The 22,062-nt window shown below is 44.3% G+C and overlaps 1 protein-coding gene across 1 annotated transcript in view; it reads right to left on the bottom strand.

Moving 5' to 3' along the window:
- Positions 1 to 12,039, bottom strand: part of NR6A1 (nuclear receptor subfamily 6 group A member 1) — a 105,124-nt gene extending 93,085 nt beyond the window's left edge. Inside the window, exon 1 of the mRNA XM_082263331.1 lies at positions 11,981 to 12,039. Within this exon, the coding sequence (XP_082119457.1) occupies positions 11,981 to 11,999 (19 nt within the window). The 5' untranslated portion in view covers positions 12,000 to 12,039. The remainder of the gene's footprint in view (positions 1 to 11,980) is intronic.
- Positions 12,040 to 22,062: the final 10,023 nt, after the last annotated feature.

The raw sequence follows: 22,062 nt of genomic DNA, 5'->3' as shown, positions 1-22,062 counted from the left end.
ATGGGTGAAGGACGTGTGCTAATGAGATCAGCTGCTAAACACCTTCCTGTGTCTTACTGGTTTCTCTGTCCCAAATCTATATACCAGAGAGTCTCTGAAATACAGCAGGGGCTAAGGTAAGGCCTTGTTCTAAAAATTAAAGGAAGCTTATTTTTCTGCGACAGGGTTACATTAACCACTTACCGCCTGCCCACCATCAAATGACGGCAGGGCGGTGCGGCTATCATTCTGGGACAACATCATAGGACGGCGCCCCAGAACGACCTTTCTCGAGCGCCCGCGGGGCTGCGCAGTGCAGCGATCGTAGCCGCGCTGTCTTGCTAAGACACGGCGCGACCCGATCTTGGTAAAGAGCCAATGACGTGGCTCTTTAGCCATGTGATCGGCTGTGTCCAATCACAGCTGGTCACATGTAAATGAGGAAGTGCCATTTATCGGCTTTCCTCGCTTCACACTGTCAGTGTGTGGTGAGGAGAGCCGATCAGTGGCTCCTCCTCAAAGGGAAGTCTAGGACAGGTAATCCGGGGACTGATCATCAGTGCCCTGATTACAGAAAAGTTAAAAAACAGTGCCCACAATCAAAGCCCACAATCAAAGCCCACAGTGCTGCCAGTCAGTGCCCATCAGTGCCTGCTCATCAGTGCCTCCCGTCAGTGCTCATCAGTGCCGCCCGTCATTGGCCAACAGTGCTGCCTACCAGTGCTCATCAGTGTCGCCTATCAGTGCGGCATATTAGTACCTCCTCATCAGTGTCACCACATCAGTGCCCATGAGTGCCACCTTATCAGTGCCCATAAGTGCTACCGGATCAGTGCCCATCAGTGCCGCATCAGCGCACATCAGTGAAGGAGAAAAATTACTTATTTTCAAAATTTACTGACAGAAAATAAGAAAAACTTTTTTTTTTCAAAAATGTTCTGTCTTTTTTTTTTTTTGTAAGAAATAAAAAATCCAGCAGTGATTAAATACCACCAAAAGAAAGTTCTATTTGGGTGAAAAAAAAATGGTAAAAATGTCATATGGGTACAGTGTAGCATGACCGCGCAATTGTCATTCAAAGCGTGACAGCGCTGAAAGCTGAAAATTGGCCTGGGCAGGAAGGGGGTGAAAGGGCACTGTATTGAAGTGGTTAAGGGTATAGTGGTACATAGGGGGAGCTGGAATTTAGAAAAAAAAAGTGAACTTACTCTTTAAAATGATACATTTTCTCAGTTTAAACATTTGATGTGTTTTCTATTATTTTCTTTATAAATAAAATATGGGTTTATGAGATTTTCAAATCATTGCATTCTGTTTTTTATGTAGAATTTTACACAGCGTCCCACATTTTTGAAAATGAGATTGTATAATATTAAATGGTAAGATATTGTGTTTGGAGTCAAACTTTGATTCACCACTAGGTGGAGATCTCACACTATGAAAATATATGGTGTGTCAGTGATTTAGGATGCATAGCTTTAAAAATGGGCAACCTTGAACGTCTTCTGGTTCAGAGTTCAGATTTTGGAATTGGCAATTTGCTATAGAAATACTGTGTTGTCTCCACTGACAAACATTTGTGTTTGTACATTTGGTACTTTAATTTAAATAGCCTTAAAAACAAACTCCCTTTATTAAAGAGGCAAAAAGCTAGAATATAATCAAGCCTTCCATATCATTTTTCACGTTTTTTTCTTGTATTGCAATGAGAGGATTGAAGCATGTGGCATCCCATTTTATATAGATAACTTTCATGACCCATGGTTTATGTTCATTATTAACCACTTAAGCCCCGGAAGATTTTACCCCCTTCCTGACCAGGGCCTATTTTGCGATTCGGCAAGGACTTTAACGGACAATTGCGCGGTCGTGCGACGCTGTACCCAAATGAATTTGACGTCCTTTTTTCCCACAAACAGAGCTTTCTTTTGGTGGTATTTGATCACCTGTGCGATTTTTTGATCATGCGCTATAAACAAAAAAAGAGGGACAATTTTGCAAAAACAATAATATTTTTCACATTTTTTAATATGAAATTCCCCCCCAAAAAATGTAAAAATCAAAATTTTTTAACATTTTCGGCCAATTTGTTTTATGCTACATATGTTTGGTAAAAAAAAAAAAAATTGCAAAAAGCGGATTTTGATTGGTTTGCGCAAAAGTTATCGCGTTTACTAACAAAGGGAAAGATTTTTGTCATTTTTGTTGTTTTTTTTTTTTTTTAACGCGTAATGGCGGCGATCTGCGATTTTTTTGCGGTACTGCGGCATTGCGGCGGACAGATTGGACCCTTGACTGACATTTTTGACACTTTTGGGGTTACCAGTGACATTACTACAGTAATCAGTGCTATACATATGCAGTTACTGTAAAAATGACACTGGCAGTGAAGGGGTTAACTTTTTTGAGAGGGAGGGGCTGTGTGTGTCCCTAGGGGCGTGATTCTAACTGTGATCGGCTGTGGCTTGAGGTTTAGGAACAATGATCAACGGTCCTACATAGTAGAACCATATGATCACTATTCTTACACAGGGGAGAATGACAGGCGGATTGTTTACATCAGCCGCCTGCCTTTCTCCCTCTCTAACGGACGATCGCGAGTGACCGGCGGTCACACGCGCGGGGGGGTCTGTGACCGCGCAGGAGCGTGCCTCCGGCGGTGCGCGCTCGCTTGCTCCCTAGACCCTCCCAGGCTAGCAGGGTAGTACTACGTCGCTTTGCCTGTGAGGGGCTGACCACCGCAGTAAATAGTCGTGCGGCGGTCGGCAAGCGGTTAAAGAATTCTGTGAAATTACTCCTAGCTTGAACTCTTTTTCACTAATCCTATTTCCCAATTACATTATACAGAAATTCCCCAGGATTTTGGAACCTTCCTTAATTATCATGATCAATACTGTACATTTCTTGTTCTGGATATTAACAGATTAGAACATATGCTCAAATCTCATACCACCTATTTTTAAATGCATTTTCCTGGTATTGAGATTGTGAAAAGCACAGGGTTTATTTAGTGGCGGCCCGTACAATGGGGGCGCAGGGGCGCCGCCCCCCCTATCCAATCGTCCGGCCCCCTAATCTACATGCAGGGCGCCGGACGCATGGATTCCAGTAGGGTTTTTTTTTTTTGAAGCACGTGATTAAAGCCAGAGCCTCTAATAGGCTTCAAAAAAGAGTGGTATAGAAGAAGATATAGATACGTATATATTTATATATAATTTTATTCTTTGTATGATATATACGTAGATATGGCCCTCTTTTTTATGTATATTCTTTTATCTATTCTTCATTTTTTATAATCCGGCCTTTTTAGCATGTTTTATTTGATCACAATAAAGTTATGTTTTTAGTAAGCTAAAGGCTCGTAGCACACTCGGACAAATTAATGAGATCAGATATGATGAAGTATGGCCGTTCCCCTGCACATCCATAATGAAGCTAGTGGCTGAGTAATATGGCTTCCGGAGAGGGAGTAGCAATATGGCGGTGTTTGTTCCGTCCCCTCCGTTACCTGGATACGGGCGGCTATAAATATTCCGGGAGTACGCTATGTTGACGCCGCTCCAGTTGACGTCATTGTGACGAAACGCGTAGGGCGGAGTCTCCGACGTCAAACGTCACTTCCGGTTGTCGGCCGTGGAACGCGGAAGCCTCCCGGCGAACACGACTATTCTGACCCTGATCTACTGTACGAGTGAGTCTACTACGCCGCTTATTTACAACTGTATGTTACTATTATTCACCATGGGGTATTTTTCCTTTCATGTGAGCACTCAGGGCACCCGCCGCTGACTACTCTGACTGCTCGTTCATCTCGAAAAGGAACATCTCCATACATCAACATACAGGTTGTACCAAGCTATTTGCGCCACCTAGTGGCCACTCGTGGAATTTCACTTATCCACTTTTTTATTTTATTTTATTTTAATTTATATATTTTTTTCACTCACGCTGTTACAGATCAAGTGGCACATTCATTTGGAAATCACTCACATATCTTCGGTTGTGGGTCTTTTGTCACCACATCGGTTTATATATATATATATATATATACAATTTCTTCGCATGTATTGTTTGATTTGAATATATCTTTGTTATCCATTTATTATTATTTTTAGATATTGCACCATTTGTGGGTTATTGTCTACCAGTACACTTCCCCTTACACTTCACAAGGGGCATTTTTTATTTATATTTTTTTTCAGAGGTAGCGCCACTACCAATCTTCACACTTCTTCTATAACACTTGCACCTTACACCCAAGGTCTGATTGGGGCAGCTTACACCTCTATCTAATATATTTCTCTCCCAAACATCTAGTCCGTAGCGCTGGTCATATTTCTTTATTACTATTTCAAAAAAGAGTGGGCTCGGGGCGCAGCCCACCCAGTTGTATGACAATAGCGAATGAATATATGAATATTCACTATCATCACACTGATTTTCCTCCCAGCCAATCAGGAAGCGGGTCGTGAGACCCCTTTCCTGATTGGCTGAAAAGGAATGCGATTTTACTGGCCATTGGCCAGGAAGAAGAAGGGAGTTGTACGGCCGGAGGAGACTGACAGCCGCTCGGGGAAGGAGCAGGTAAGGATGTTGACTGTCCGGCTGGGCAACCAGCCAGCCGCCTGTCCCGGGAGGGGGGGGAGGAGGTGGTAGATTTGAATTCCGGCCGTCCTGCTGGGGGGGGGGGGTTGGTTTTGCCGCCCCCCCCCCTCAAATTATTATTCACCAGCTGCCACTGGGTTTATCTATGCCAGCATGATTTTTGAAAGTGTAAGCTTATGGGCTAGAGTCTAAAGGTAGAAAATTCCTGCATGATGTAGCAGCCTCCTAGATAGGTGCTAGGCAGGAAGAAGAATTTGCTCTGCCTGCTTAACAGAGGAGTAGCAGGTAAATCATAGTCTGCTCCAGCCAAACAAAAAAAGAGCGACAATTCTGAAAAAAAAAGAAAAAAACTATATTTTTAACTTTCTGCTATATAACATTCCCCAAAAAATATTAAAAATCTATTTATTTCATCCTTTCAGGCCAATTTGTATTCTGCTACATATTTTTGATAAAAAAAAAAAAAAAGAAATCACAATATGCATATTTTGATTGGTTTGCACAAAAGTTATCGCGTTTACAAATTAGGGGAAAGATTTTTATTTTATTTTTTTTTTAGTAATGGCGATGTAGTACATAGTAACATAGTTACATAGTAGGTGAGGTTGAATAAAGACAATAGTCCATCCAGTTCACCCTGTGTAGGTGTGTGTGACTGTATTCATCTCACATAGCCCTGAATGTTCTGATCCTTGAGATGTACGTCTAAGAGTTTTTTGAAAGCCACCATACTTCCCGCAGAAACCACCTCTTGTGGTAGAGAATTCCACAATCTTGTAGCCCTAACAGTAAAGAACCCCCCACGTTGCCTGAGGTTAAAACGCTTCTCCTCTAATCACATTGTATGCCCTCAAGTCCTCATGCAATCCCTTTGACTGAATAGCTTTTTTTCTATGCCGATATCACCATTGAGATATTTATAAATTGCTATCATGTCCCCTCTCAGGCGTCTCTTCTCCAGGGAGAATAAATCAAGCGATTGCAGACGCTCTTCATAATTAAGGTCCTCCAATCCCCCTAGTAGACAGATCGAACCCCTAACTGACATTTTTGGGGGGACCAGTGACATTACTACAGTAATCTGTGCTATAAATATGCATTGTTACTGTAATAATGACACTGACAGGGAAGGGGTTAACCCAGGAGTGATCAAAGGGTTAAGTGTGAGCCTAGGGGAGTGATTTCTAACTGTATGGGGGAGGGACTTGTGAAATTAACACAGAGACATGTGATCTTATATATAGGAGGATCACAGGCACTCTGTGATCATTTCAGAGAGAACAACAGTCTGCTGTGTTTACAACTGCAGAGCGTCCTCCTCTCTCAGTGGGGAGCGATCGCGGGTGCCAGGCGGCAATCAGTGCCGCGGATCCCGTGGATCGGCATCCCGGCTGCCTAGTGGGGGCGGGTGGCCCGTCCACAAGAGCGCTCCTGCAAAGTGCCATACAGGTATCGCGATTCGCGCAGCCAAGCCAGCCTGCCATAGTATATATGCGACGGGCAGTTGGCAAGTGGTTACATATTCTTTAAAACGTATTCTTTATTTTCACAAAACTTCAATTGTCAATAGAAAACTTTATTGCAACAAGTAACTGGAAAACAGTCAGAATCTGGAGCAGCTGTGCATATCAAACAATCCGCTTCTTTTTTTTTCATTTTCAAAACTTAACCCCTTCCCACTGTCACCTCCCGGCCCTTTCAGAACTTCTAGATGGCGGAAGGCAGAGGCGGGCATTCGTGTCATGTGACCGCTGTGATTGGCTGATACCGCGGTCACATGATTGGAAAGCTCCCAAACGCAAGTATGCATCGGGAGCATTCCGGTTCCCGCGGGCACGCGCTCTCAGCAGAGTTTTGTGTTTACATAGGGCCATGTATATGTGGCCTCTCAGAAGTAAAACCCACCTGCCGAGAGGCCGTATATATACGTGTGGCCAGCAGGAAGAGGACCAAGAGGAACTAAACCTTTACAGCCAAGGAAGCTGCCAGCTTAGCCACTATCTGACCTGCAGTTGCCATTGTGCTGCCCATGTGATCAGTTATGACAACAGTCGTTTGATGGCTTACAGTTCGGCTCAGAGCACCAGCACTTGTAACCATTATCATAAACGACTTGCCTTGAATGTAACAGTTTAGAGAAACCATTAAAGCAATGGATTGGTCTTGCTTTAAATAATTTATTTTAATTGATTTTTAACCACTTTAGCTCCAGAAGGATTTGCCCCCTTTCTGACCAGGCCCTATTTTGCGATTCGGCACTGCGTTATTTTAATGGAAAATTGCGAGGTGATGCGATGCAGTACCCAAACAAAATGTACGTCCTTTTTTCTCACAAATAGAGCTTTGGTGGTATTTGATCACCTGTGCAATTTTTAATTTTTGCACTATAAACAAAAAAAGTGCGACAATTTTGAAAAAAAAAAAAATCAATATTTTTCACATTCTGCTATATGAAATTCCCCCCCAAAAAAAAAATTAAAATCAAATTTTTTTAACATTTTAGGCCAATTTGTTTTCTGCTACATATTTTTGGCAAAAAAAAAAAAAAAAAATCGCAATAAGCGTATTTTGATTGGTTTGCGCAAAAGTTATTGCGTTTACTAACTACGGGAAAGATTTGTCATTTTTATGTATTTTTTTTTTTTTAATAGTAATGGCGGCGATCTGCGATTTTTTGAGGGACTTCGACATTGCAGCGGACAGATCAGACCCCTGACATTTTTTACACTTTTGGGAGGACCAGTGACATTACTACAGTAATTAGTGGTAAAACTATGCACTGTTACTGTAATAATGACACTGGCAGGGAAGGGGTTAATACTGTGGGTGATCAAGGGGTTAAATGTATGCCTCATGCTTACTGACTTGTGGGGGGGGGGGGCGTCCTGTGACAGACGCAGAGATCGCAGGTTCAGCTATGATAAATCTGCTGATCTCTTTCTGTCTGTCACTGGGAAGATCCGCCTGCTTTGTTTACATAAGCAGGCAGGTCTTCTCACCGTTTCCGTTTCTCACTCGCTGGACCCAGGTGAGCCGCACTGCCGCAGTAATATTACTGTTGGCGGTCAGCAAGCGGTTAATATGGACAGGCCCCTGCATACCTAAAGTCAAGATTTTAATTTACTACTTTCTAACCTATACCTAACAGAATAGCAATAGATTTGCAGTTATAGGTTGACATTTTATTAACATCAAAATCAATACCAGACACTTTCACCCCCTTCTTGCCCAGGCCAATGTTCAGATTTATTACCAATTACTCAGTCGTGCAACATTGGGCTCCATTCACAAAGCTGTATCTTACTGCATCTGAGTATGTGGCAAGGTACCACATATTGTTTTCCAAAAAGCTTTTTAGTGTTCACTAAAAAATGCTACTAAAATACTGCACTGTTATTTTTTGTGAAGTCATGCGGTATTTTAGTAGTTAAAGCCTGCATTAATTTACCACCGGTGTCCTTACCGCACGCTGTCACTGGCTGGTTGTGAAGGAGAGGGCGGCCGCCGGCGTCCTTAACAACCAGTAACCGTCATGGTTGTTAAGGAGCGAATGGTTGCCGCGTCCTTAACAACCGATGAGTCATCAACTGTCAGTGAAGGAGAGGGCGGCCGCCGGCGTTCTTAACAACCTGTAACTGTCATGGTTGTTAAGAAGCGAATGGTCGCCATGTCCTTAACAACCGATGAGTCATCAACTGTCAGTGTGGTTCCCCGCTGACAGTGGAATGTAAAAAAAAAAAAAACAAATGCCGGCAATAAAAAAAAAAAAAAACAATGTGGGAGGGATCTCCACCCAAACATTTTTTTAAAATAGGGCATCGGGTCCTTATTCGAGCATGCAGCCTAGCAAGTCAGGAAAGGGAGGAGACAAGTGTGACCCCGCTCTTTATTTTTTAAGAACTGTCAGACAGCGGAAGTCTTCAGCACAAGTGGACCGTTTTCTTTCTTTTTTTTGAGTCAATGGGTGGTGGCACCAGGCGCTGTGATTGACGATGAATCTACGCCAGGGGGCATTTTTTTTTCAATAAAGAACTTGTCTTTTTTTTTTTTACACTGGCCACAGAAGCAATAAAAGACTTGATCATCTCTGATCCCCTCTATAGCCTTGGAGGACCAACCTGCATCGGAAGTGATATCGGTCTACCCTGCATCGGACCGATATCACTCCCGATGCAGGGTAGAAGTAAAAAATGTTTTTTTAAGTGCATCCACTAACACCTTTTTGTGCACGGTTGCAGAAGCAGAGGAATCATCCTCACTATCTGAGGATTCAGGGTGCGTGGTCACAGACCCAGCAGGTTGACTGACCCTTGTCCGTGGCGGCCAAATAAGATTCAGGCTCTGAGGAGACAGATGAGGCAGGGGAAGGTGGGGGGCGCTTTATGCCAGCCCATCGCCCAAACTTACCTCCACCCGGGTCACAAGGGCCTCCAGAACAGCCGTCAGTGCATCGATGGATGGATGGGACCTGGAGGGCCCCGCAGCCCCAGAGAGGGGATCAGGTGGGGAAATGTGCTCCAAAGACTCCATGAGTCACCAGGAGACCCCCACAAAAAAAAAGTGTAAAGCACTACTAAGGGACAACCCCCTCCGCTCTGGCAGCACCACCCAGTTGCCAGTCAGAGCACCAATCGATCCTCAGCAGAGAGGGAGAGGATCCCACTAGACTCACCACCCCCAAGAAACCAGGCACCGCAGCCACCTGGAGAATCTGCACTACATGAGTGGCGATCAGGAAATGAAAGAATTCAGGAGTCAGCACCAGGAGATGAGGGGCTCCCACCACCAAAATCGCCACCCAGAGGGCTTCATTGTCACGGCCACCACTATGTTCAATAGCAAACCACCGCAAAATGGCCACCAGACTACACAAACATGGCTGGCATGCATTGAGCACACGTTACAAGAAAATCTCTGCACCACGAGGCTCCCAGGGAGCCAGGAGGGTTCCCTAGGTCTCAAGGACAGGCCCAGGCTGGAGCCCCCACTATTTACAGCTTTCTCCCCCGTTGATGGTCCGGTCGCCGGCGGTGCATTCCCCCCCATCACCAACAAAGCGGCCTGCCCTCACCCAAGGTGGTTTACCAGACCACCCACACAGTAACAGCTTAAGTGGAGGAGGGTGGGTAGGATAGGGGGGACAGATGATGGGGGTGCCTGACGGAAAGGAGGGGAACCAGGGGGTTCGACAGTCCCATGGAGGGGCTCACTTCCATCCCAAAACCCTCAAGGGGGAGAGGGGGGACAGCTACTCACCATACCAGGAGCCAGGCGGTCACTGCTCCAGACAGAACCCCTCACCATCGAAATGGGGGGGCTGTCGGCTAGGAGGAACGTTGCGACTTGGGCCGAGACACGGTCGTATGCGACCTCACGAGGCATTTAACTCGCAGGCCAGCTCCTGTCCGGTGGGGCTGTGATGCAGCCGACCTAGCTCGGAGCTGAGGTCAGCATGCGCTCGCTGGCCAGACTGGGGTGACCACTGGATCTAAATGATCCAGCCTATCGCCCAATCCGGCAGTTGATTGTAGATCTCACAGGAAAAAAAACAGGAGAAAAAAAATCTATCTAAAAAAAAATTGCCAGGACCAGAGATCCCAGCAAAGAACTAGGTCCTTACTCCTGACTAGGCAGAAAAAAACTTAGTACCTATAGCAGAGAGAGGGAGTATACCCCCCTGGGACTGCCCATAGGTGTAGCCAGACTTTGTTTCTGCTTAGTGTCCTACTCCTGTAGGGGGCAGTAAACCCAAAAACCCAAAAGATCAGGAACTGTGTCCGTCAATAAACAAAAGAGAAAATTTTAAGTTTCAGTGTATATAAAAGTATTATGCTTGAAATAATAGTACAAACTATTCAGTACATGAACTAAACTTGCTTTTTAAAAATGGGATTTTTGACTTTCCCATTTCTCTGCTGTTCATTGATGGACACAGCTTCAGATCTTCATAATTGTTGGGTTATACTGCCCCCTACAGGAGTAGGACACTAGGCAGAAAAAAAGTCTGGCTACGCCCATGGGCAGTCCCAGGGGATATACTCCACTAGTAAGCCACTGACATCAAATAAGTACAGTATGTATTCCTATTTTTATCGTGACAGGAAAAAAAAAAAAAACGATTGAACTTTTGAAGAGAACCAGTGAATGCAAAAAGGAGGCAGCAAATTTCTGGCCTATACAATTTCACAAAATACGATCCATTTAATAACTAGTCTCTAGATGAAAGAGATACTGTATGTTCCATTTCTTGTATAAACCTTCTTCCTCATGCAAGTAAAAAGGCAGTTTATACACTTTATACGTGCAAAATTGTGCCACTAACTTTGGCAACGCTGTGAAAATTTAGGTAGGAAGGAGATGGCATATAACTGGACATTTATTTGTGCTTCAGGAAATTATTCTCTAATTTCGTGACCAGGAGCAGCCATATAGCGGTTGTTGACATATCTGTACCTAGAGCAGCCTGGGAAACCTCCTGGAATTTTTAAACATGATTGAATACAACTGCCTGTATTGGGAAAGTTTCCAATGCCACAGGGTGACGGCTGTCTCTTCTTCTGAAGCTGTGGAAGGTGGTCACAGGCAGTTGGCCTGGTGAACCAGAAAGTGTGGCTGAACCCGGAGGTCCAGTGGAAGCTGACTGTGGAGTTTGGAGGCAACGGTGACTCTGGAAAAACAGTGTCCGTGAGTACAGGGAAACTTGCCCAGGGGTCTGCCAGGAAGGGGACCACTCCAGTGGCTAGAGTCAGCGGATGGGTGTCAGCACACAGGCAGTGAGAGTAAAGGGGTTGCCAAGTTATTAACCCTGAAGAGAATATTCAAGCGGGAACATTTAAATATCTTCACTTCAGTGGCAGGGTGAAGCAGCGGCCTTGTCGCATTCTACAGTCAGTTGTCCTCAAGATCTTGCATAGTTACTAGTTGGAGTATCCCACTCATCCCTTCTAAACCACAAAAAAATTTTGCCAATATGAAAATTGATCCTCTAGACTGAAAATCATTTCAGTAAGATTACAGGTGGGTATTATTAGGTAAAGAAAAACAAAGAAAGGGCGCACCGACCTAGCGCATTATCCTCATTAACAGGCTTTATTCATGCAACATGTAAAAATGGCTACTCACAAACATAGGTGAAAATAGATCATATCGAGCTCAGTTGCTCAAATGTCAGGAGTAGTCCATAAATTAGTCCATATCCGATAAGATGACGGCTGACGCGTTTCGAGGCTTAACCTCTACCTCATAGCCATCAATCAGAACTCAGCATCCTTTAGTATGCGGATTCTGATATAATTATAGCTAAATTATGATTGGGATAGTGATGAGTTTCACCTGTGCTTTTTACAACACATCATTTAAAAGCCCACACACGTTTAGTGGCGTTTTAAGAGCATACCTTTTCTATTCATTCCCATCTGGAGGCACTTAAGGAGGCGGCAATACTGGCAACGGTTCCTCTGCTTTCGTGACATTACACAATTCTTATCGCGACTGCATCGGTATACTCTCTTATTGCAGATACTCCGCTTAAAGAATCCTTTGCAGCCCTCACACGAGATGATCCCATAATGTAGTCCTGTGGCCCGATCCCCACAGATAAGGCACGCCCTCTGGTCAACGCGGTCATCTATGGAGGAGAAAGAACAGCTAGGTATTACGTAACTTACAAAGTAAATCAAGTACTTTTCCAAAACTACAAGACAGACCCTGGGAATCACTTACAGATTACTTCCAAAGTGCTAGTTGTTCAGCTTTATTACATCAGAATTAGCAGGCAGGAAGACGTACAGATTTAGATCAATCCCATCAAATTTTAGTGTGACCTTACAATGCTCAATAAAAGTTACATAGTTACATAGTTAGTGAGGTTGAAAAAAGACATCAGTCCATCCAGTTCAACCTATGATGTGTGTGTGTTTGCTGTTAACCGTACATTGTATACCCCTGTATGTTGTGGTCTTTAAGGTGCCCATCTAATAGTTTTTTGAAACTATCAATGCTCCCTGCTGATACGATGGTTTGCGGAAGAGAATTCCACATCCTTACTGCTCTGACAGTAAAGAACCCCTTACGTATTTTAAGGTTAAACCGTTTTTCCTCTAGTTTTAGTGAGTGGCCACGTGTCTTATTGTATTCCCTTTCTCTGAAATGTTTGTTCCTTATGCTAGGGTCATCACCAGTACAGTATTTGTACATTGCTATCATATCCCCCTCAAGCATCTCTTCTCCAGATAGAATAAGTTCAATGCCTGTAGTCTTTACAATAGCAATTTATAAATATCTCAATGGAAATCTCGGCATAGAAAAAAAGCTATTCAGTCATAGGGAGCGCATGAGGACTCGAGGGCATACATTGCGATTAGAGGAGAAGCGGTTTAACCTCAGGCAACATGGGGGGTCCTCACACCAGGACCCACCATGCAATTTGCTCTGTTGCCTAAAGAGCAACTCCACTTTTGTTGAGAAAAAAACATTCCCCCTTTGGATGATCTATGTACACTGCAGAAAAACATTAAAGGAAAACACATCAGATCTCAATGGGGAAAAATATTGTGCTAAATATCTATACTAATATGGACTGGGTATTGTGTTAGGAATGAAAGGATGTCACATTGTTTGATGGAAATGAAAATGATCAACCTGCAAAGGGCTAAATTCAAAGACACCCTGAAAATCAAAGAGAAAAAATGATGCAGCAGGCCAGTCCATTTTGCTAAAATTTCATTGCAGCAACTCAAAATGGTACCCAGTCGTTTGTATGGCCCCCACATGCTTGAATGCATGCCTGACCATATCGGAGCATCCGCCTAATGAGATGACGGATGGTGTCTTGGGTTTTTTCCTCCCAGATCTGGACTAGGGCATCACTGAGCTCCTGAACAGACTGAGGTGCAACCTGGTTGCGTCAGATGGACTGAAACATAAGGTCCCAGAGATGCTCTATAAGATTTAGGTCAGACGAGCGTGGGGACCATTTATTGGTATTGATACCTTCATCCTCCAGGAACTGGCTACATACTTTCGCCTCATGAGCAGTGCTGTATCTTGGCCTAGGCCGACAAGGCCCAGGCCTAGGGCGGCACTTTGCAGGGGGGCAGCAAAAAAGCTGCTATCCGCACTGAAAAACAGCCTCCTCCCGCAGGAAAAAGGGTCCCTGCCGGCTTGCGCTACACTTTTAGTATAGTGCCAGTCTTCTAGGGCGAATTAGGCCAGAGGGCAGGGTAAAGGAGGCAAATCAGTCTGGCACCCCCATAAAGGGGTCACAATGCTACCTGCCGGTATGTTATTTAAATTAGGGGGTGCACAATTTTAGTCAGGCCTAGGGCAGCACAAAACCTAAATACACCACTGCTCATGCGGCCAGGCACTGTCGTGCACCAGGAGGAACCCAGGACCCACTGCACTAGCATAGGGTCTGACAATGAGTCCAAGGAGTTCATCCCGATATCTAATAGCAGTCAGGGTCCCATTGTCTAACCTGTAGAGGTCTGTGCGTCCCTCCATGGATATGCCTCCCCAGACCATCACTGACCCAACACTACCAGTCCTGCTGAACGATGTTAAAGGCAGCATAATGTTTTTGATGGCTTCTCCTGACCCTTTCACGTCTGTCACATGTGCTCAGGGTGAACCTGCTCTCATCTGTAAAAAGCACAGGGTGCAAGTGGCGGACCTGCCAATTCTAGTGTTCAATGGCAAATGCCAATCAAGCTCCACAGTACCGGGCAGTGAGCACAGGGCCCACTAGAGGACATTGGGCCCTCAGGCCACCCTCATGAAGTCTGTTTGATTGTTTCGTCAGAGAAATTCACACCAGTGGCCTGCTGGAGGTCATTTTGTAGGGCTCTGGCAGTGCTCGTCCTGTTCCTCCTTGCACAAAGGAGCAAATACCGGTCCTGCTGATGGGTTAAGGACCTTCTACGGCCCCTGTCCAGCTCTCCTAGAGTAATTGTCTGTCTCCTGGAATCTCCTACATGCTCTTGAGACTGTGCTGGGAGACACAGCAAACCTTCTGGCAATGGCACGTATTGATGTGCCATCCTGGAAAATTTGGACTGCCTGTGCAACCTCTATAGTGTTCAGGTATTGCCTCATGCTACCAGTAGTGACACTGACCCTAGCCAAATGCAAAAATGGTGAAAAACAGTGAGAAAAGATGAGAAGGTAAAAAAATGTCAGTGGCCTTCACCTTTGAAACTATTACTGTTTTGGAGGTTGACTCATTATTGCCCATCTAGTGCACCTGTTAATTTAACACCAAAGCAGCTGAAACTGATTAACAACCCCTTCTGCTATTAAACTGACCAGATCAATATCCCCGGAGTTTAAATGACTTGATGCTATACTCTGATTAGAAAGTGTTCCTTTAATTTTTTTGAGCAGTTGTAGATTACAAGGATTTTAACAAACGTTGTTGCAGATTCCTACCTTTTGTTATTCTGAAGAAACCACTGTGTGTTTGTCTGTGTCCATGTGCTCAGTGAGTCTGTATGGGAGTGGTTTCATCATCAATCAACTGCTGCACCTGCAAGGCTCTAATGAGGAAAATTGCAGGGTCTGCATCCCTTTAGATGCGATTTCCTATTGGGAGTATTTCACCAAAAAGTAATTTTTTTCTGCAGGGGATGCCTGAAATCTGATTTGTACCTTAGTGTAGACTTCTGGTAAAATCAGTGAGCCAATCACACAAGCAGAAAATGTTTCTAGTGGGCGTACTATACACATTCTGTGTACAGAACACCGCCAAGTAGCCATATTGCACTCCATTTTACAGAAAATTACAGACCTGCATATTAAAAAAAAAAAAGTAAATTTTATTAACATTCAATCAGAATATGAATTGAGTTGCAATGGTATATGCTTTAATATATTTTGTTTTTATTTTTTTCCCATGAAAGTGGAGTTACCCTTTAACCAGTTACCGACCGCCTACCACAGATTTACTGCGGCAGGCAGCCAGTCCTAGGCAAAGCGACGTAGGTATACATTGCTCGCTCTCAGGAGGCTAGGGGGCGAGCGTGCGCCACCGGCGGCGTGCTCCCATCCCTGCTCGTCAGAGGGGAAGATGATGCGTGTCAGGTGGCTCCGATTTCTGCCTGACACTCACGATCGTTCCCCACTGAGAGAGAAGAATGGTCAGCTGCTGTAAACACAGCTGACCGTTCTTCTCCCTGCAATGATCATAGAGCCCATGTGATCCTTCTATATAGGATCACATGTCTCTATGGTCATTTTAGAAGCCCCGCCCCCCACAGTTAGAATCACTCCCCTAGGCTCACATTTAACCCCTTGATCACCCTTAATGTTAACCCCTTCCCTGCCAGTGTCATTATTACAGTAACAGTGCATATTTTTAGCACTGATTACTGTAGTATTGTTACTGGTCCCCCCAAAAGTGTCAAAAATATCAGTCAGGGGGCCGATCTGTCCGCCGCAATGTCGCAGTCCTGCAAACAATCGCAGATTGCTGCTATTACTAGCAAAAAAAACCCAATAAAAATGACATAAATCTTTGCCGTAGTTAGTAGACGTGATAACTTTTGCGCAAACAAATCAAAATATGCTTATTGCGATTTTTTTTTACCAAAAAATATATAGCAGAAAACAAATTGGCCTAAAATGTTAAAAATTTTTGATTTTTATATATTTTTTTTTTTTTGAGAATGTCATATAACAAAATGTGAAAAATATATATTTTTTTTTTTTCAAAATTGTGGCTGTTTTTTTGTTTATAGCGCAAAAAATAAAAACCGCACAGGTGATCAAATACCACCAAAAGGAAGCTCTGTTTGTGGGGAAAAAAAAAGGACATCAATTTTATTTGGATACATCACACGATCACACATTGTCCGTTAGTAACGCAGTGCCAAATCGCAAAATAGGGCCTGGTCAGGAAGGGGGCAAATCCTTCCGGTCTTAAAGTGGTTAAGGGAGCCTACAGACTTCACTTTTTTAAGATTGGATGGGTTGCTCACAAATTTACCAACAAGTTATGCTTCGTACACACGCATCAATAGTTGGTTGTGAATGTTCGGCCAACGTCCAATTGGCCGATTTTCGGCTTGTTAGTATGATGCTTTCGACAACCGACTCCGACTTTTCGGCAGAAAAAAATCTGGTGTGCAGGCTATAAATTTTTTGTTGGCCGTCAACAGAACGGCCGATTTTCCGTCAGTCAGTACAGATTTCGGCAGACGAAAATCAGATGAGCAAGACTGGGCATGCTCAGAGATGAAAAAACACACGGAAAGTAAACCATCACATGACATCACTTCCGAAGTAGATTTTTGTTGGCTGAGAAAATTCGTGTGCAGTCTAGGCACATTCCAACCAACAAAACACAACTTGGACAAAAGTCGGACGATCGGTCAGCCGATAATCGTTGCGTGTGTACGAGGCTCTGGGAGGTCTGTTGTCTGATTGTTTCAGATGCTTCATTTTGTTCCTATTACTTTGGCTTATCCTCATAGGGGACAGGATCAGGCAATTGGTGGGTCAGCAACAAGGGTCTCTAGGTAGGTCTAGAATAAATTTACTTTTTGGCCATTTACTAATGGAAGTATTTACATCACTGATCACAACAAAAGAAAAAATGCACAATTGGATGCACAAAATAGAATTACCAACCATTTCGGTCATTGGCAATTTATTTTTGAATCACATGCGGTTTTAACAAGTTTTTAATATCTGCCTTATATCTTCCAGTATATCCACCCCCAAAAAAGAAGGATTTATCTAGAAAAATCCTGCTGTGCAATACTGTACAGAGATACTTGAGGTGGAGTTATTTTAAGTGACTTGCAATATGAAGCATGATTTGAGATTAAACGCAGATCCAAGATAATGAGGATAAATCTAGGTTAACGAAGTAGAATGTTCCAGTCATCATGCTAGCAGTTTCATTTCTCCATCTGACATCTCCATTCCTGAAAATGACGGCACGCCAAGTAGGATTGTGCTCAGAGAGTCGGCAGCCCAATTCTGTCGCAGTGGGAAAGTTACAATCAGACGATACCAAATCTTACATGACAGCTCCTCTAGCTTGCGGACATACAATTTACATTTTCTCTTCTCTCTGATGAACAATAACAGCTAGCTTCTGAGAATGTTAACTCCTCTGTTGCTGCATAGAACAGAGGCTTTTCCCTGGCAGACAATGGGTTACTAGGAATGGTACGGCATCGTTAAGAGCCCAGTTACATTTCTGTGTTGCACTTTTTGAAATATGGAACACACCAAATTTTTATGTTTACGAGTGTAAAGCAAGCCCATTGAGAAGTATGGTAAATGCAAATGCACAAAAATACATGTAATATTTAGCTTTGTCGATTTTAACACATCTGCACCATTAAAGAAAAAAACATGCTTCTCTTTCACTTTGCATAATGCACAAAAAATAAGCGAATAAATCGCCGGATATAAAAGACCCTAAACCACGCAAAGAGCGTTGAATGTGCATTTGAAATTCCTGCTGAACACCCACTTCCTCCAACTCTGGGGATGTAAGCAGCCATTTTTGAACATTCACCTGTGTATTGCTATAAACAGACTGAAGTCGAAAGGCTAATTTATAATTTTTTATTTTTTAAATCCTTTCAACGGGTCTGCTTTACATCATATAGTATGTAGCACACTCCATATAGGAGCTGCAGGTTAACCACTTCCCGCCCGCCATATAGCAAAATGACGGCCGGGAAGTGGTTGCTCTATCCTGACTGGCTGTCATACGACGTCCAGCAGAGCGGCGATCGGTGGTGCGGAGTGTCACTCTGACTCACCGCATCTCCGATCCCGGTAAAGAGCCTAATGACGTAGGCTCTTTGCCATGTGACCAGCTGTGTCCAATCACAGCTGGTCACATAGTAAATAGGAAGTGCCGTTGATCGGCTTTCCTCAGTTCATGCCTGACAGGCACGAGTAGAGGAGAGCCGATCGGCAGCTCTCCTGACAGGGAGGGGGGGGGGGGGGGAGACAATTTCCTATATGCAGTCTCTATATACAGCCTCTTTGTCTTCAGCCACCTGTGCATACATGGTATCTTCTCCTCCACTCGGTTTCTGATGGCTCACTCCTTGAGGGGAGTTGACAGGGCCTGACTGTCAGCTCAGCGACCCCCCGATATAGACAGGAACTCTCAGTCCCTTTTTAGTAGTTCATTGGAGTGACAAAGCTCAAACTCTGTCCTTCACTTCCTCTGTGGTCATTGAGCCTAGTACCACTTCTTCAGGCAATGCCAACCCACCTGGCTGCATGTGCCTCTTCACACCAGCCCACCCGGCTGACTCTTAGATCTCTAGAGACAGGCTGAAGACTTGGGCACACCGCTGTCTTCAAGGGAGATTGGCTACATGTGGCAGTCCCCCCGCCCCCTTTGTGGTCCCCACAGTGCTACTCTCTCTGTCCTTCTCTTGCTCCTCTGCCTCCAGGAAGACTTCCTCTTCTTTGTTTTAGTAGGAATCCTCCAGCACTCAAGTTCTGCCCCAAAGTCACCCCCCCACCAGACTAGGGGGCACCCCTGAGGGCCACCGACAGTCTCCTTAGCACTGCATCTCCCTCTTCCACCTGACTGCCCCTGCTGGCATTGCCCATATCTATTTATGAGGTAAGCATCCTTCCCGGATCGCCGGAGCTATCCTATGCCTAAACCTCATACTTGTGTGAGTAACTATGTACTGTCTTTTATTGTCGCATTAAATACTGCACTTAGAGGCACTCTGCGTTTTTTGTTTTAAAAAAAAAAGATGTGGCCAAGCTTTTTCCAAAAATTAGTGCAGTTTGCAAAATGTCACAATTTTCTTTACAATAATCTGAAAATCAGTCTTTTCTAAGTCATTGAAAATATTTCTGTAAATGTCCTGAAGACAAAATTTTGAAATTTGTGACATTTGCCTTTTATTTTGACTGAGATACAATTGTTTTTATCAATTCCAATTTTTAGTTTTGCCTTAGCTTGGTCACTTAACTTTTCCTCATTGTTCATTTTCACCTTTGAGGTGCATTTTTATAAGTTTTTACTTCTTAAACACACAACATGAGTTAATTTCCTTAGAAATTTCATTGGAGATTTTGATAAATAAAGTTGAATAATCAAAGACATAAAATAAAAGGGAAAGAGAACAGGCAGTATCAGGAGGGCTGGGTTTTACCATGGTGAAGGTGTGTGCCTGATGGGCTTGTGATTTTATTTATGGCCTCTCTGGGAGGTTGTTTAGGGCTGGTAGTTGTCAGGACAGGAATGTTTTGCCCACAGATCACAGACAACTTTTGTCAATCTGCCTGAACAATCGACTAAGAAGAAGCTTCAAATCCTGCTCATCTCCACTTTGCAGCTCATTTTCTAATCTTCCACGCCACTTTATCTGGTAAAATACAATGAATTAACCTTTCTACAACATGCCATGTTACAGGATTTGTCCATTTTTAAGTCAACTTCTTTCCAATGCACAGGAATTTAAAACAGAAAACTGTTCATTGCTGGGTACTCAAAAATCATATAAAACATACAAAAACATGGAATTCAACTACAAAGACTGCTGGTTCAGACTTTGTGTTCATGTCTGGGGTCCCAACCATAACCATTACGCCTCCTTACTAACCAAATGGAGAGTAAACTGGGTGCTGTAGAGGGTCAGATAAGTATTAATATTATTCGTTATAGGACGCTCTTCTTTTCATTTTTGAAAACAAATGATGGTCCCTTTAATTCATTTACTAGATATGGCCAGGGCCGGCCTTTGGGGTGTGTGAGCTGTGCGGCCGCACAGGGTACCATGGGCAACAGGGGCGCCATGCGGCCATCACAGCTCGCAGTCAGTTACTCACAGGACGAGTCACAGCAGGTGCTGCCAGGACAAGTCCCCCTGCCCTGGGGCTGGCTAAAAAGCAATGCACCTTAAAAAAAAAATGTCAGCGGCTGGCCCGACAGGTACACCGCGCATGTGCCGCCGCCGCGAGTCGGGAAAGCTCATACACAGCTATTCTCGGGCAGACGACGCATGCGCGGTGACATGTTGGCTCCATTTTTAAATGCAAGGCGCCTCACCAAACGGTAAGTGAGACCCCTCTGCAGCCCCTGCAACTCCTCATGAGATGCACTGCTGCGGCCATGGTACAGGAGATTCTCCAGGAGAATCTCCTGTACCATGCCCGCAGCACTGCATCTCCTGTACTATGCCCGCAGCACTGCCTCTCCTGTACTATGCCCGCAGCACTGCCTCTCCTGTACTATGCCCGCAGCACTGCATCTCCTGTACTATGCCCGCAGCACTGCCTCTAATGTACTATGCCCGCAGCACTGCATCTCCTGTACTATGCCCTCAGCACTGCATCTCCTGTACTATGCCCGCAGCACTGCCTCTCCTGTACTATGCCTGCAGCACTGCATCTCCTGTACTATGCCCGCAGCACTGCCTCTCCTGTATCATGCCCACAGCCCTGCATCTCCTACACCACGCCCGCAGCCCCTGCATCTCCTGCACCACGCCCGCAGCCCCTGCATCTCCTGCACCACGCCCGCAGCCCCTGCATCTCCTGCACCATGCCTGCAGCCCCTGCATCTCCTGCACCATGCCTGCAGCCCCTGTATCGCTCTTATTTGTTACAAATATTTTTTTCCTCTGTGTATGTTTAGGTGACCAGGGGGCGAGGGGTAAGGATGGGGGGGTGGGCGCCCCAAGATTAGCTTGCACAGGGCGCCTGAACACCTAAGGCCGGCCTTGGATATGGCCATGTACACATTTTCATCAGCCTGAAAAATTAGACAATATATGGACAGATAATATAACTATTTCTGTAGTTTCTGTAGAGTAGAACTGTTCTGTAGTTTAAGAACTGGGAGGGATAATCGAGCAAGTAAAAGAGGGCAACATGACACTAATGCAATATTTGACATTGACATTGTATTGATATTGTTTTTAAAAAATGCACCAGTATCTGCTTCGATGAATGTAGTGGCAGTTCACAATGAAATCTCAAGGTGCTCATCAGATATTTTGGCTTTAATTGTGCCCTTCATGTGCTTCATCCTTGAAAATAGTTGCTTACAAATATAGGTGCTGCCAAAAAACTAATGACGTGATTGTGAAAAGTGGGATATTTTTCTTTGGAAAGATAAAACCTATAAAAGTCCAGTAGAGAGACTCGCAAATTTTTCTTCAGCCGTCTATGTATGTAAAGTGTAAATGCATTTTAACAGAAAAATTCCAAAACAAAAATCAACATTTTCAATTACCATAAATACTCGAGAATAAGCCGACCCAAATATAAGCCAAGGCACCTAATTTTAAAACAAAAAACTGGGAAAGCTTATTGACTTATTGAGTATAAGCCTAGGGTGGGAAATGCAGCAGCTACTGGACCCAACTGGACCACCACGAGACCCAAAACAGGGGCTGCGGGCATGGTACAGAAGATGCAGGGCTGTGGGCATGGTACAGGAGATGGTACAGACATGGCACAGGAGATAGTACAGGCATGGCA

The sequence above is a fragment of the Pelophylax lessonae genome (assembly GCF_965119305.1).
Source record: "Pelophylax lessonae genome assembly, chromosome: 7".
Lineage (NCBI taxonomy): Eukaryota > Metazoa > Chordata > Amphibia > Anura > Ranidae > Pelophylax > Pelophylax lessonae.
The sequence above is the reverse complement of the archived record's forward strand: the minus strand, read 5'-3'. Positions and strand labels throughout refer to the sequence as shown.